At 40.9% G+C, this 15,561-nt stretch overlaps 1 protein-coding gene across 5 annotated transcripts in view; it reads left to right on the top strand.

Annotated features, from left to right (window-relative positions):
• TTN (titin) overlaps positions 1-15,561 on the top strand; it is a 266,895-nt gene that overhangs the window by 196,929 nt on the left and 54,405 nt on the right. For all 5 annotated transcript variants that reach the window (XM_040643349.1, XM_040643355.1, XM_040643369.1 and 2 more), the window contains 24 exons: positions 264-414; positions 504-785; positions 2,090-2,392; positions 3,044-3,346; positions 3,447-3,728; positions 3,829-4,128; positions 4,222-4,524; positions 4,620-4,928; positions 5,032-5,313; positions 5,434-5,733; positions 5,820-6,113; positions 6,215-9,181; positions 9,505-9,825; positions 9,924-10,208; positions 10,306-10,605; positions 10,901-11,203; positions 11,457-11,732; positions 11,835-12,134; positions 12,233-12,535; positions 12,702-13,001; positions 13,694-13,981; positions 14,346-14,642; positions 14,729-15,031; positions 15,130-15,435. In XM_040643349.1, coding sequence (XP_040499283.1) covers positions 264-414; positions 504-785; positions 2,090-2,392; positions 3,044-3,346; positions 3,447-3,728; positions 3,829-4,128; positions 4,222-4,524; positions 4,620-4,928; positions 5,032-5,313; positions 5,434-5,733; positions 5,820-6,113; positions 6,215-9,181; positions 9,505-9,825; positions 9,924-10,208; positions 10,306-10,605; positions 10,901-11,203; positions 11,457-11,732; positions 11,835-12,134; positions 12,233-12,535; positions 12,702-13,001; positions 13,694-13,981; positions 14,346-14,642; positions 14,729-15,031; positions 15,130-15,435 — 9,658 coding nt within the window. The remainder of the gene's footprint in view (positions 1-263; positions 415-503; positions 786-2,089; positions 2,393-3,043; positions 3,347-3,446; positions 3,729-3,828; positions 4,129-4,221; positions 4,525-4,619; positions 4,929-5,031; positions 5,314-5,433; positions 5,734-5,819; positions 6,114-6,214; positions 9,182-9,504; positions 9,826-9,923; positions 10,209-10,305; positions 10,606-10,900; positions 11,204-11,456; positions 11,733-11,834; positions 12,135-12,232; positions 12,536-12,701; positions 13,002-13,693; positions 13,982-14,345; positions 14,643-14,728; positions 15,032-15,129; positions 15,436-15,561) is intronic.

A 15,561-nucleotide genomic window follows, 5' to 3' on the forward strand; every position in this document is an offset into this window, starting at 1 on the left:
CTTGTATTTTTTATCAAGAAATCAGAAAAAAACATACTTATAATGGATAATCCAAACATCTGTTAAGTTATATTATCGTTATTAAAACACAATTACGGGCAAGACATTTCATTCAGGGCTTACCTGAAATATCTGATCCCCAAAACCTAAACTGGCAATAATTTTCCCAAACAGAGTAGTTTTAAATATGCTGTTGGTTATACTTTAGAAAGCTATTAAAACAGGAAGCTACGAAGACCTGAATGTATGTGATCCTTCCCTAGGGTAAAGATAAAGAAGTGAGAGGAACAAAGCTTGTTGTGACAGGGTTAAAAGAAGGAGCTTTCTACAAATTCAGAGTTAGAGCAGTCAACATTGCCGGCATTGGAGAACCTGGAGAAGTCACAGATGTCATTGAAATGAAGGACAGAATTGGTAATTATTTACCCTTCTATTATTTTATCCATATTTGTGTTTTGGATTGGGAACGAAAACCACATTTGTAATTTTCAACTGTGTTCCAGTGCCACCTGACCTTCAGCTAGATGCCAGTGTCAGAGACAGAATTGTGGTCCACGCCGGAGGGGTGATCCGGATCATCGCCTATGTGTCTGGAAAACCTCCTCCAACTGTCACCTGGAACATGAATGAAAGAGCATTACCTCAAGAAGCTACCATTGAGACCACAGCCATTAGCTCCTCCATGGTCATCAAGAATTGCCAGAGGAGCCACCAAGGTGTCTACTCCCTTCTTGCCAAAAATGCAGGGGGAGAAAGAAAGAAGACCATTATCGTTGATGTATTAGGTAAAGACCTTTAATTTGTCCATGCAGCTTTTAAAAATAACATTTTTACTTCAGCTACAGTAAAGCTATGTTACAGTAAAACTGTTACAAATATTTTGGAAAATAAGAAAAATCACCCGCAATCCCACTGACCACTATTAGCCTTTAAAAATCCTTTTTTCGTCTTATACATATTTTATATTGTTGGACTCCTATAAATAGTTTTATATGTTGCATTATATAACATTAAAAAGTTATGTTTTTATGTTATATAAAAACAAAGTTTTTTATAACAGTTTTTTCATAAAAGCAACTTTCCTGCAAATGTAGGTGAATATCTAATAGTTTACTAAGGTTGATCAATTTCACATCATGGGAGCGTATCCTCCTTTGCTAATTATCATAATAAAGCAAAAATCTCTGTGAAGGGTTTCAGTATTCTAGTTGAAAAGCATATTTGATTACCAATATTGCAGTTCTAGTCACTGACTATAGAGGTGAACTCCACAAGACTTTTTCATGCCTCTTGCTGGCTGCTTTATTCTAGTATTTTGCTGAGAAAGTGAAGCCCTCCCACTCAGATTTCTCTCTCAGCAAGTCTCCAGGCACAACCATACTCCAAACAATGAGTTTTTATGTGAAAATAATTAATGTTATATAAACATGTTATGTTTTCATTAATGAAAATGGCATAAGGAGAAAGATCTCATTGACCAATAGTCCTACAAGCTTTTAGGTTAGTTTCAAGCTCCTAAATACCTGTTATTTTAACTTGAGAACTGGTACACTTTCAAAGTTGGATTCCAACCCTCTCAAAGGTCCTTCTGAAATTTGGGAACTCCTGTGCTGCTTACTGATTTACTAGTTACCTAGAAAAAGCTCTCTCTCCCTTTCCCCTCTGGAAAGTAAACTAGACACAAAAAGTAGCCATGTTACCCGTCACCCCTTCTCCTGTCTCCTCCTGTGCATTCTCCTTCCAGCAGCTCCCTCCTGACTTACAAATTACAAAAAAAAAAAAAAAGTATAAATATACATATATAAAGACCCATGTTATATATATATATATATATATACACACACACACACACACACACACACATTACTGTTCCTTTAGCTTCTACTAAAACAGTGGCAAACAGTAATTATTATAAACATACTTCATTTAAAAATATGGTTGAATATAGATACCGTGGGGAAGAAAAAAATCAATAGACACAAAATCTTATAACATTTCTGTCTCCTTTTTAAACACAGAGAGTGACAAATATTGAGCCCTGTTGTTCATTGAAAACAAACAACTAGAAACTGTTTCCTCTTATTTCCAGATGTGCCAGGTCCTGTTGGAACACCATTCCAGGCTCACAACCTAACCAATGACTCCTGCAAACTGACGTGGTTTTCTCCAGAAGATGATGGAGGCTCTCCAATCACCAATTATGTCATTGAGAAGCGTGAATCTGACCGCAGAGCATGGACCCCAGTGACATATACGGTTACCCGACAAAATGCTACTGTCCAAGGTCTCATTCAAGGAAAAGCCTACTTTTTCCGAATTGCAGCCGAAAACAGTGTTGGCATAGGCCCGTTTACTGAGACACCAACTGCACTTGTCATCAGAGATCCAATAAGTAAGTGCAGTTTAAAACAATTTCATCCTTAATCACTTCTTGACTCATTTAATAAAAGGATGGTGTGACAAAATATGTGTATAGGCGCCCAACATTTCATTCCTTTGACAAGCATTCAGTAGACGAATGCTCAGTCTGATATTGGTTTCCTTTGACAAGCATTCAGTAGACGAATGCTCAGTCTGATATTGGTTTCCTTTGACAAGCATTCAGTAGACGAATGCTCAGTCTGATATTGGTTTCCTTTGACAAGCATTCAGCAGACGAATGCTCAGTCTGATATTGGTAGTGGTTGAATGTGATTGTGAAAAACATTATGGGAATAGAGGATTCTTCAAATCCGTCCATGTACACTATTTTTTTTAATTTCCCACTTAATGGCATGAATACGAAGTATTTTCCTAACTCTGGAGAATTTTCTTAAATGATTTGGCCTCAACAAACCTCTCCTCATCTATCAGAAGAAATTAGACTGGATTGTATCCTTTTTAACTCCAATAGTTCTATGGTGAGAGCCTTCTGTTACTTATCACAGCAAATAATTTAATGTTTAAATGCAGTCCTCCAAAAGTATCGTTTACTATTTACTGTAATTTACTACATTTTTAACACAACCTTTTTTTCCATCATAATTCTGTATTTTACTTGCAGCTGTACCAGAGCGTCCTGAAGATCTGGAAGTCAAAGAAGTTACTAAAGATTCTGTTACTTTGACTTGGAATCCTCCTAAGTATGATGGTGGATCAGAAATTATTAACTATGTCGTAGAGAGCCGACTCATTGGAACTGAGAAGTTCCACAAGGTTACAAAGGACAACTTGCTTAGCAGAAAATACACCGTGAAAGGCTTAAAAGAAGGTGATACCTATGAGTACCGTGTCAGTGCTGTGAATATTGTTGGACAAGGCAAACCATCATTTTGTACCAAGCCAATCACTTGCAAGGATGACCTAGGTATGTGTCTAATGGAAGTCATGCTCTGAAAACTTGTACACTCACAGATTTACCATAAGACATCAGTAAAACTGACTTGCCTTTATAATTAAAATTTCAGCTCCTCCAACGCTTGACCTTGACTTCAGAGATAAGCTCACAGTTCGGGTTGGTGAAGCTTTTGCCCTCACTGGCCGTTACTCAGGCAAACCAAAGCCTAAAATCACTTGGTTCAAAGATGAAGCTGATGTGCTGGAAGATGATCGCACTCACATAAAGACCACTCCGACGACACTTGCTCTAGAGAAGATCAAGGCCAAACGTTCAGATTCTGGCAAATACTGTGTGGTTGTGGAGAACAGTACAGGCTCTAGGAAAGGTTTCTGTCAAGTCAATGTTGTTGGTAAGTATCACTTAGCAAGAAGAATAGATATTCTGTTCTTTCCAAAGCAGAAGTGGAAATAACATTTTGGGCTGTCATTTTTTCTTTTTTTTTTCTGCAGACCGTCCTGGACCACCAGTAGGACCGGTTATTTTTGATGAGGTGACCAAAGATTACATGGTTATCTCTTGGAAGCCACCTTTAGATGATGGAGGCAGTGAAATTACCAATTACATTATTGAGAAGAAGGAGGTGGGCAAAGACATTTGGATGCCTGTGACATCCGCAAGTGCTAAAACAACATGCAAAGTTCCTAAACTCCTTGAAGGAAAAGATTATATTTTCCGGATATATGCTGAAAACCTGTATGGAATAAGTGATCCTCTGGTGTCTGATTCCATGAAAGCCAAAGATCGTTTCAGTATGCATTACATTTCTTTCTAGTGATTCAGTGTTGAATATTGTTAATAGGAAAAATTACATTTTTAACACACTCTGCTAATGTTTGTTGTAGGGGTTCCTGATGCACCTGAGCAGCCAGTTGTTACAGAAGTTACCAAAGACTCTGCATTAGTGACCTGGAACAAGCCAAATGACGGAGGAAAGCCCATCACCAACTACATCCTGGAGAAGAGGGAAACTATGTCTAAACGATGGGCTAGAGTTACCAAAGAGCCCATCCATCCATACACTAAATTCAGGGTTCCTGATCTTCTAGAAGGGTGTCAGTATGAATTCCGGGTTTCTGCAGAAAATGAAATTGGTATTGGAGATCCAAGCCCACCATCCAAACCAGTCTTTGCTAAAGATCCAATTGGTATAGTATTAAAGCATTCGTTTATTTTTCACATTATCGAACTTCGTTTTCAGCTATGTTCTAACTCCTTTTTGTTTTTTTCTTTTATCACGTAGCTAAACCAAGTCCACCTATTAACCCTGAGGCAATTGATACAACATGTAATTCAGTTGATCTAACCTGGCAGCCACCACGTCATGATGGTGGGAGCAAGATTCTGGGTTATATTGTTGAGTACCAGAAAGTTGGAGATGAAGAATGGAAGAGAGCTAATCACACTCCTGAGTCATGTCCTGAAACGAAATATAAAGTCACTGGTCTTCGGGATGGTCAAACCTATAAGTTCAGAGTCAGGGCAGTTAATGAAGCTGGTGAATCAGATCCAGCTCATGTTCCCGAGCCAGTGCTAGTAAAAGACAGACTTGGTGAGTAAAACCTTCTCCGCTGTAATAAACTTCTAGTTGTATAAACTTCATTGTAAAATACATGAACAAATCAAATCTGAAAGTACGATTTGCTTTATTCCAGAACCCCCCGAGTTGATTCTTGATGCCAACATGGCACGAGAACAACACATAAAGGTTGGTGATACTCTAAGACTTAGTGCCGTCATCAAAGGCGTGCCATTCCCAAAAGTAACTTGGAGAAAGGGAGACAGAGAGGCTCCGACTAAAGCAAGAATTGATGTTACTCCAGTTGGTAGCAAGCTTGAAATTCCCAACGCTGCCCATGAAGATGGTGGAATTTATTCTTTAACAGTGGAGAATCCAGCTGGTTCGAAAACTGTCTCAGTAAAAGTCCTCGTATTAGGTGTGAATTTTCATACTTACGTATTTAATGTAATAACATTTTAAAAATAAATTTTGATATATTTCAACCTATTACCTGGGTTAAGTAACTTATTATAACTTCATTATTTAACACTTTCAGATAAGCCGGGGCCACCTAGAGATCTGGAAGTCAGTGAAATTAGGAAAGATTCTTGTTACCTTACTTGGAAGGAACCACTGGATGATGGTGGTTCTGTCATTACAAATTATGTGGTTGAGAGGAGAGATGTTGCCAGTGCCCAGTGGTCACCTCTTTCAGCTACATCCAAGAAAAAGAGTCACATGGCTAAACACCTTAATGAAGGCAATCAGTATCTCTTCCGGGTAGCTGCCGAGAACCAGTATGGACGTGGTCCTTTTGTTGAAACACCTAAACCCATCAAGGCTCTGGATCCTCTACGTAAGTTGCTTTCTCTGGATACAAAGGTTTTCTCTGACTGTTTCTGAGAATATTATTCATTCATCATAACTTCTTCTTTTGAAAAGATCCCCCAGGGCCACCCAAAAACTTACACCATGTAGATGTCGACAAGACTGAAGTCTCCCTTGTTTGGAATAAGCCTGATCGTGATGGCGGCTCTCCAATCACTGGATATTTGGTGGAATATCAAGAAGAGGGCACCGAAGACTGGATCAAGTTCAAGACTGTGACAAACTTAGAGTGTGTTGTTACTGGACTGCAACAAGGGAAGACCTATAGATTCCGTGTAAAAGCTGAAAATATTGTGGGTCTTAGTCTCCCTGACACAACTATCCCAATAGAATGTCAAGAAAAACTAGGTAATTTTTGGATTGGCATTATTATTTTCTTTTTAAAATTCATATTGTGAATATTTATATTGTGAAAATCAACATCTGATTTTCTCATGTTCACTTTCCAGTGCCTCCATCTGTGGAGCTAGATGTGAAATTAATTGAAGGCCTTGTGGTAAAAGCTGGAACTACAGTCAGGTTCCCTGCCATCATAAGAGGTGTACCCATTCCCACTGCCAAGTGGACAACCGATGGGAGTGAGATCAAAACAGATGAACACTACACAGTTGAAACTGACAGCTTCTCATCAGTACTTACCATTAAGAACTGCTTAAGGAAAGACACTGGGGAATATCAAATCACAGTTTCCAATGCAGCTGGCACCAAAACAGTAGCTGTACATCTTACTGTTCTTGATGTTCCTGGTCCACCAACAGGTCCTATTAATATTCTGGATGTTACCCCTGAATATATGACTATCTCATGGCAGCCACCTAAGGATGACGGAGGAAGCCCTGTGATAAATTATATTGTTGAGAAACAAGATACAAGGAAAGGCACATGGGGTGTTGTTTCATCAGGAAGCAGTAAGACAAAGCTGAAAATCCCACATCTGCAAAAAGGCTGTGAATATATTTTCCGAGTCAGAGCAGAGAATAAGATGGGTGTTGGCCCTCCCCTTGACTCCGTACCTACTGTTGCTAAACATAAGTTTAGTCCTCCATCTCCTCCTGGTAAACCAGTGGTTACTGACGTTACTGAAAATGCTGCAACAGTGTCTTGGACTCTGCCAAAATCTGATGGTGGCAGTCCAATAATTGGTTACTATGTGGAACGTCGAGAAGTAACTGGGAAATGGGTGAGAGTCAACAAAACACCCATACCTGACCTGAAGTTTAGAGTGACTGGACTGTATGAGGGAAACACATATGAGTTTAGGGTTTTTGCTGAAAATCTTGCAGGACTAAGCAATCCATCACCAAGTTCTGACCCAATAAAAGCTTCCCGGCCCATCAAACCACCTGGACCACCTATTAATCCTAAACTGAAAGACAAGACCAAAGAAACAGCTGACTTGGTGTGGACAAAGCCTCTCAGTGATGGTGGTAGCCCCATTCTAGGCTACGTAGTGGAATGTCAGAAACCTGGTACAACACAGTGGAATAGGATTAATAAAGATGAGCTCATTAGGCAGTGTGCCTTTAGGGTACCCGGACTAATTGAAGGAAATGAGTACAGATTCCGTATAAAGGCAGCTAATATTGTGGGAGAAGGAGAGCCAAGAGAACTAGCAGAATCTGTGATTGCAAAAGACATCCTTCATCCTCCAGAAGTAGAACTTGATGTAACCTGTCGTGATGTTATTACTGTTAGAGTGGGCCAAACTATCCGCATTCTTGCTCGAGTCAGAGGCAGACCTGATCCAGACATAACTTGGTCCAAGGAAGGCAAAGTATTGGTCCGAGAAAAGCGGGTTGACATAATTCAGGATCTACCTCGTGTTGAGTTACAAATTAAAGAAGCTGTTAGAGCTGATCATGGCAAGTATATTATCTCAGCTAAGAATACCAGTGGGCATGCCCAAGGTTCCGCCATTGTTAATGTTCTTGACAGACCTGGGCCTTGCCAGAATTTAAGGGTTAGCAATGTAACCAAAGAGAACTGTACAATTTCTTGGGAAAACCCACTAGATAACGGTGGCTCAGAAATAACAAATTTCATAGTGGAATATCGCAAACCAAACCAGAAAGGCTGGTCAATTGTTGCTTCAGATGCCACTAAGCGATTAATTAAGGCCAACCTCTTAGCCAACAATGAATACTATTTCCGAGTTTGTGCAGAGAATAAAGTAGGTGTTGGTCCAACCATTGAAACAAAAACTCCAATTCTGGCTATTAACCCTATTGATAGACCAGGTGAGCCTGAAAACCTTCACATTGCAGATAAAGGAAAGACATTTGTCTATCTCAAGTGGCGGCGGCCTGATTATGATGGTGGTAGCCCAAATCTGTCCTATCACGTTGAAAGGAGGCTGAAGGGCTCCGATGAATGGGAAAGAGTACATAAAGGAAGCATTAAAGAAACCCAATATATGGTTGACAGATGTGTTGAAAACCAGATTTATGAGTTCAGAGTGCAAACAAAGAATGAAGGTGGGGAAAGTGACTGGGTGAAGACAGAGGAAGTTGTTGTGAAAGAAGACTTACAGAAACCAGTACTTGATCTGAAATTAAGTGGTGTGCTAACGGTCAAAGCAGGGGACACCATTAGACTTGAGGCAGGTGTTAGAGGCAAACCATTCCCCGAAGTTTTATGGACCAAGGACAAAGATGCTACAGACTTAACAAGATCACCAAGGGTCAAGATTGATACCAGTGCTGATTCATCCAAATTTTCTCTTTCTAAAGCAAAGCGAAGTGATGGCGGTAAATATGTAATTACAGCAACTAACACGGCTGGCAGTTTTGTGGCCTATGCCACTGTCAATGTTTTAGATAAGCCTGGTCCTGTAAGAAATCTGAAAATTGTTGATGTGTCCAGTGATCGGTGTACTATTCACTGGGACCCACCAGAGGATGATGGTGGCTGTGAAATCCAAAATTATATTCTAGAAAAATGTGAGAGTAAGCGAATGGTTTGGTCTACCTATTCTGCTAATGTCTTAACACCCGGTGCTACAGTAACACGTCTCATAGAAGGAAATGAATATATTTTCAGAGTCCGTGCAGAAAATAAAATAGGCACAGGGCCTCCAACAGAAAGTAAACCAGTCATTGCAAAAACCAAATATGACAGACCTGGTCGTCCGGATCCCCCAGAAGTCACCAAAGTAAGCAAAGAAGAGATGACTGTGGTTTGGAACCCACCTGAATATGACGGTGGAAAATCCATCACAGGATACTTTTTGGAGAAAAAGGAAAAACATTCAGTACGATGGGTCCCTGTTAACAAGAGTGCAATCCCCGAGAGACGTCTCAAGGTACAGAACCTCCTCCCAGGACATGAATATCAGTTCCGTGTCAAGGCAGAAAATGAAATTGGAGTTGGAGAACCAAGCTTGCCCTCAAGGCCAGTGGTGGCAAAAGACCCCATAGGTATGATATTCTTGCTTTTTCTGATACTGTACCAATTCTTAATCTCGAGCACAGAGGTATTAGACAAATAAGTTAAATCCACGACATCAAAACTTTAGCCAATATTTTTCCAAATAGATCTTTTACCAAATCACCTAAATTGTACAAACAACAGTAGATTCTAAACTTATGAAGGAAAATAAGGACTCAGTCACTGAGAAGCTGAATGTCCTACCTTTGGTTAACTGAGAGGGGACTACTTTATAATATAAACTACACATCGGAGTATCACTAGTATGCGTTAATGACAGGTAAATTCATCCTTATATATTTATTATTTTCAGAACCACCTGGTCCACCAACCAATCTCAAAGTGGTCGACACAACCAAAAGTTCCATAACTCTTGGGTGGGGAAAACCAGTGTACGATGGTGGCGCGCCAATAATTGGATACATTGTGGAAATGAGACCAAAACGAGAAGACACATCACCTGATGAAGGCTGGAAAAGGTGCAATGCTGCAGCACAACTTGTTCGCATGGAGTTCACGGTTACCAGCTTGGATGAAAACCAGGAATATGAGTTCCGGGTGTGTGCCCAAAACCAAGCTGGCATTGGGCGCCCTGCAGAACTAAAGGATGCTATTAAACCTAAAGAAATCCTAGGTGAGACCCTGTTTTACCCTAGGATTCATTCACTGAACGCTTCTCACATGATTTCCCCACATTCTGAAGTCAACTAATGGTTTTCATGTCACTTGCAGAACCTCCGGAGATTGATTTGGATGCCAGCATGAGAAAACTGGTCACAGTGAGAGCGGGATGCCCTATCCGACTATTTGCCATAGTGAGAGGACGACCAGCTCCTAAAGTCACTTGGCGAAGAGTGGGTATTGACAACGTGGTCAGAAAAGGACAAGTCGATCTGGTTGACACTATGGCCTTCCTTGTCATCCCCAATTCCACCCGTGATGACTCGGGAAAATATTCCTTGACGCTTGTGAACCCAGCAGGAGAAAAGGCCGTGTTTGTGAATGTCAGAGTATTAGGTGGGTTACTAACAAGCTCCTTCTTCCCCTTCAAAAACACGTTAGTTAAGAAGAAGGCTGAGGAGACACGTATATCTGATTTTGTGGTTCTTTACAGATACTCCTGGTCCTGTGACTGATTTAAAAGTTTCAGATGTCACTAAAATGTCATGCCACGTTTCCTGGGCCCCTCCTGAGAATGACGGTGGGAGCCAAGTGACACATTATATTGTGGAGAAGCGTGAGGCAGAGAGAAAGACGTGGTCAACAGTTACCCCAGAAGTCAAGAAAACGAGCTTCCAAGTCACCAACCTCGTCCCTGGGAACGAGTACTTCTTCAGAGTCACTGCTGTCAATGAATATGGCCCTGGCGTGCCAGCAGACGTCCCCAAACCAGTGCTTGCATCAGATCCTCTGAGTAAGCACCGTCCTTTTTCCTCCTTTTAACTCCAGTCTCTTATTTGAGCAAGGTCAGGATACTGAAGAGTTTTCATCTACCACACCTCAAGGGCTTTAATTTGTAGAAACCCAAATAGTACAAATAAATCTCTAACTCACTCATTAAAGAGTGTTTTAATCTGCCCCATCTTGTACTATTCACTTTCAACACACTGAGCTCCAGTTTCCAGATGCTTCCAAGCATTTATGTTTAGTAATAAAGGGATTGGACTAGTGTACCTGGACAGTTTTTCTAAATCACATTTTTCTTCTAGGCGAACCGGATCCCCCCAGGAAACTAGAAGTCACTGAAATGACCAAGAACAGTGCTACCTTAGCCTGGTTACCTCCCCTGCGTGATGGAGGTGCTAAAATCGATGGCTACATCATCAGCTACAGAGAAGAGGAGCAGCCTGCAGATCGCTGGACAGAGTACTCGGTGGTAAAAGATCTCAGCCTTGTCGTCACTGGCCTCAAGGAAGGAAAGAAGTATAAATTTAGAGTAGCGGCCAGAAACGCTGTTGGAGTCAGTTTGCCAAGGGAAGCTGAAGGAGTATATGAAGCCAAAGAACAGCTGTGTAAGTGGTCACTGTCTCCTTTTATCATGTGATAAAATTTCATTAGAATTTTCTTCGCACGTATAGATTGGACTCTCCTATTTTCTATTTGGTTCAATCTTATTCTTCTTTAAAAATATTGGCTGTAATGCAAACATGAATTTGAAGCCATTAATGGGTTGCCACCCACAGTGTGGGAAACACTAGTAGAGTTCCCCACCGGAGGAGATCTAACCTCCCCCGCAAACGTAATGAATTTTTCATTTACTTGCAGTGCCTCCAAAGATCCTTATGCCAGAGCAAATTACTATTAGAGCTGGGAAGAAACTCCGAGTTGAAGCCCATGTGTACGGGAAGCCTCATCCAGTCTGTAAATGGAAAAAAGGAGAAGATGACGTTGTCACTTCCAGCCACCTGGCAGTGCATAAAGCAGACAGCTCTTCAATCCTGATCATAAAAGATGTTACTAGGAAAGACAGTGGGTACTACAGCCTCACCGCAGAGAACAGTTCTGGGACAGACACTCAAAAAATCAAAGTTATCGTCATGGGTAGGTTAAGCATTAGACAAATGGCTATTTAAATATGAAGACCAGAAACATTTTTTCCTATCAAATCCCTGTTCTTCTATTTCTTTCTCTTGGTTTATGCAGATGCTCCTGGGCCCCCTCAGCCTCCGTTTGACATTTCTGACATAGACGCTGATGCTTGCTCCCTGTCATGGCACATCCCTCTGGAGGATGGAGGCAGTAACATCACCAATTACATAGTGGAGAAATGTGATGTGAGCCGAGGGGACTGGGTGACAGCTCTAGCCTCGGTGACAAAAACTTCCTGCAGAGTTGGAAAACTGATCCCAGGCCAGGAGTATATCTTCCGGGTCCGTGCTGAAAATCGATTTGGCATTTCAGAGCCTCTCACATCTCCAAAGATGCTAGCTAAGTTCCCATTTGGTAGGTTTCTTTCAGGGAGAAAAAAAAAATTGTTTTCTTTTCAGTCTGTTACTTAAGAAAAAAAAAAACCCTGACATTGCCCCTGTCTTCCTCTCCAGGTGTTCCTAGTGAACCGAAGAATGCACGAGTCACTAAAGTCAACAAAGACTGCATATTTGTGGCATGGGACAGACCAGACAGTGATGGAGGGAGTCCCATTACTGGTTATCTGATTGAACGCAAAGAAAGAAACAGTTTGCTCTGGGTGAAAGCTAATGATACTCCTGTCCGGTCAACCGAATATCCTTGTGCTGGCCTTGTAGAAGGTCTTGAGTATTCATTCAGAATCTATGCACTAAACAAAGCTGGATCCAGCCCACCCAGCAAACCAACAGAATACGTAACCGCAAGAATGCCAGTTGGTGAGTAATTTTTGTTAGTATTACGGGAGCATATTTAAATCTCAGTCTCTGAGGATTACGACTTCTATTCAGAGATATTCTGAATATTTCCGGGTGACTGTGTGAAATAGGGAAGGTTATAACTGCCGTTGTTAAAATAAATGCTGAGAATACCTCTTGGTTTCAGATCCTCCTGGAAAGCCTGAAGTTATTGATGTTTCCAAGAGTACTGTATCCCTCATCTGGGCTCGTCCAAAACATGATGGAGGCAGCAAAATCATTGGCTACTTTGTAGAAGCTTGCAAACTTCCTGGTGATAAGTGGGTGCGGTGCAATACCTCACCTCACCAGATTCCCCAGGAAGAGTACACAGTCACTGGCTTAGAAGAGAATGCTCAGTATCAATTTAGAGCAATTGCCAAGACTGCAGTAAACATTAGCCTGCCCTCTGAACCTTCTGATCCAGTGACCATCCAGGCAGAAAATGGTAAGATTTCACCTTTGCCTATAATACTCAACAGAAAGTACTCATCATGTATATTTTTCCTAATTAAAAACTAAATGTATATAATGGGGGCGACAAGTGAAATGATAGGTAATTTGTAAACAGACAACAAAAATTATGATTACAGAGAATCTTAACAACATGTTAAACTGAAAAGCCAGATATAAGACCATGTAATTTCCACCATATGCAGGCATTGAAAGATGACAAAGAAATGTACCGAATGATAATAGTGAAAATTGAAGGATGTTGGAATTATGGAAGATATTTATTTTTTTCTTTATACTTTCAGCATTATCAAACTTCTGTATTAAACCTATATTCTTTTTTTTAAGATTTTATTTATTTATTTATTTATTTAGAGAAAGAGTGCAAGCAGGGGGAGGGGCAGAAGAAGAGAGAGAATCTCAAGCAGACTCCTCTCTGAGTGCAGAGCCTGATGCGGGGCTTGATCTCACAACCCCAAGATCACAATCTGAGCTGAAATCAAGAGTCAGATGCTTAACTGACTAAGCCACCCACGTGTCCCTAAACCTTTATTTTTTTATAATAAATGGTACTTGTAAAAATCCCATCTCGAAAGAGACCGAGCATATGAATTTCCTACTTTTACTAACAAGAATGATGTAATATAGCTTTGCTTACATTAAATCCTTATCTTTCTTTCTTTCCAGTTCCCCCCAGGATAGAACTGAGTGTGGCTATGAAATCTTTGCTTACTGTGAAAGCTGGAACTAATGTTTGCCTGGATGCTACTGTTTTTGGTAAACCAATGCCAACCGTCTCTTGGAAGAAGGAGGGCACACTACTGAAACCAGCGGAAGGCATAAAGATGGCCATGAAGCGGAACTTATGCACCCTGGAGCTGTTCAGTGTGAACCGAAAGGACTCAGGCGACTATACCATTACTGCCGAAAATGCGAGTGGTTCCAAATCAGCCACCATTAAGCTTAAAGTATTAGGTAACCTAAAGCACTTATTTAGAATCTCGTATTTTACTTTGGTTGACGTGATGTAATAGAATTTACAAAATCCTATGTGAGAAAAGATACATATCCTGATGTATCATTTGTTATCAGAGAAATTATTTTCATCACAGGGCAATGGCATTTTAGAGCTGAAAAGACCCTTAGAAGTCATATATTCTAGTTATGTATTTTACATACAACAAACTTAAGATTCTGAAAAATTATGTACTTCCCAAGGTCCTACAGGACATTAATGACAATATAAAGACTGCAGTCAGATCTCCAGACCTCCAGTCTACTCATCCCCCATTTCACATGTGTTAGTGAAAGACTTCACTTGTCTTTCTTATTCTTTCAGATAAGCCGGGTCCTCCAGCATCTGTTAAAATCAACAAAATGTATGCAGATCGTGCAATGCTTTCTTGGGAACCTCCTCTTGAAGATGGAGGCTCAGAAATCACCAACTATATTGTTGACAAACGTGAAACAAGCAGACCCAACTGGGCACAAGTCTCGGCTACAGTGCCCATCACCAGCTGCACTGTGGAGAAACTCATAGAGGGCCATGAATATCAGTTCCGAATTTGTGCAGAGAATAAATATGGAGTGGGCGATCCAATCTTCACTGAACCAGCAATTGCTAAAAACCCATTTGGTAGGAACATTGTCCTTGAGTTTTCACTGGCTTGTTACAGGTTACCTTTTAGACTGGCATATTAACTTTTCAATCAATCTCTGCAGACCCACCCGGGCGCTGTGATCCTCCTGTTATTAGCAACATAACCAAAGATCACATGACGGTAAGCTGGAAACCACCAGCAGATGATGGCGGCTCACCCATCACTGGCTATTTGGTTGAAAAGCGAGAGACCCAGGCAGTTAACTGGACTAAAGTCAACAGAAAACCTGTTATAGAAAGAACAATAAAAGCAACAGGTCTCCAAGAAGGCACCGAATACGAGTTCCGAGTTACAGCTATAAATAAGGCTGGACCAGGGAAACCCAGTGATGCATCCAAAGCTGCTTATGCCCGGGACCCTCTGTGTAAGTTTTCATGAATGAGTCCCGTATCTTATGTTGTAATCAACCCTGAACAACCAGGACTGAGATTTTAATGAAACTTTTCTGTTATTTATCTTCAGATCCTCCTGGCCCACCAGCTTTTCCTAAAGTATATGATACAACCCGTAGCTCTGTGAGTCTATCTTGGGGCAAGCCAGCCTACGACGGTGGTAGCCCTATCATTGGCTACCTTGTTGAAGTAAAACGAGCTGACTCTGATAACTGGGTGAGGTGCAATTTACCAGAGAAGCTACAGAAAACCCGCTTTGAGGTTACTGGCCTAATGGAAGACACAGAGTATCAGTTCCGCGTGTATGCCGTTAATAAGATCGGATACAGTGACCCCAGTGATGTGCCAGACAAACATCGTCCCAAGGACATCTTAAGTAAGGATAACCAGGAGAAATAAAGTTTTTTTCATCAGTCATATTATAAAAGGCAGTCTAGAACTCCCTTATGTAGATTTGTTTATTTATGAGCATTGGAGTGGTAGCTGTAGGAGTACATTGTAA

Source organism: Ursus maritimus, unplaced genomic scaffold (assembly GCF_017311325.1).
Source record: "Ursus maritimus isolate PB19 unplaced genomic scaffold, ASM1731132v1 scaffold_1, whole genome shotgun sequence".
Classification (NCBI taxonomy): Eukaryota; Metazoa; Chordata; class Mammalia; order Carnivora; family Ursidae; genus Ursus; species Ursus maritimus.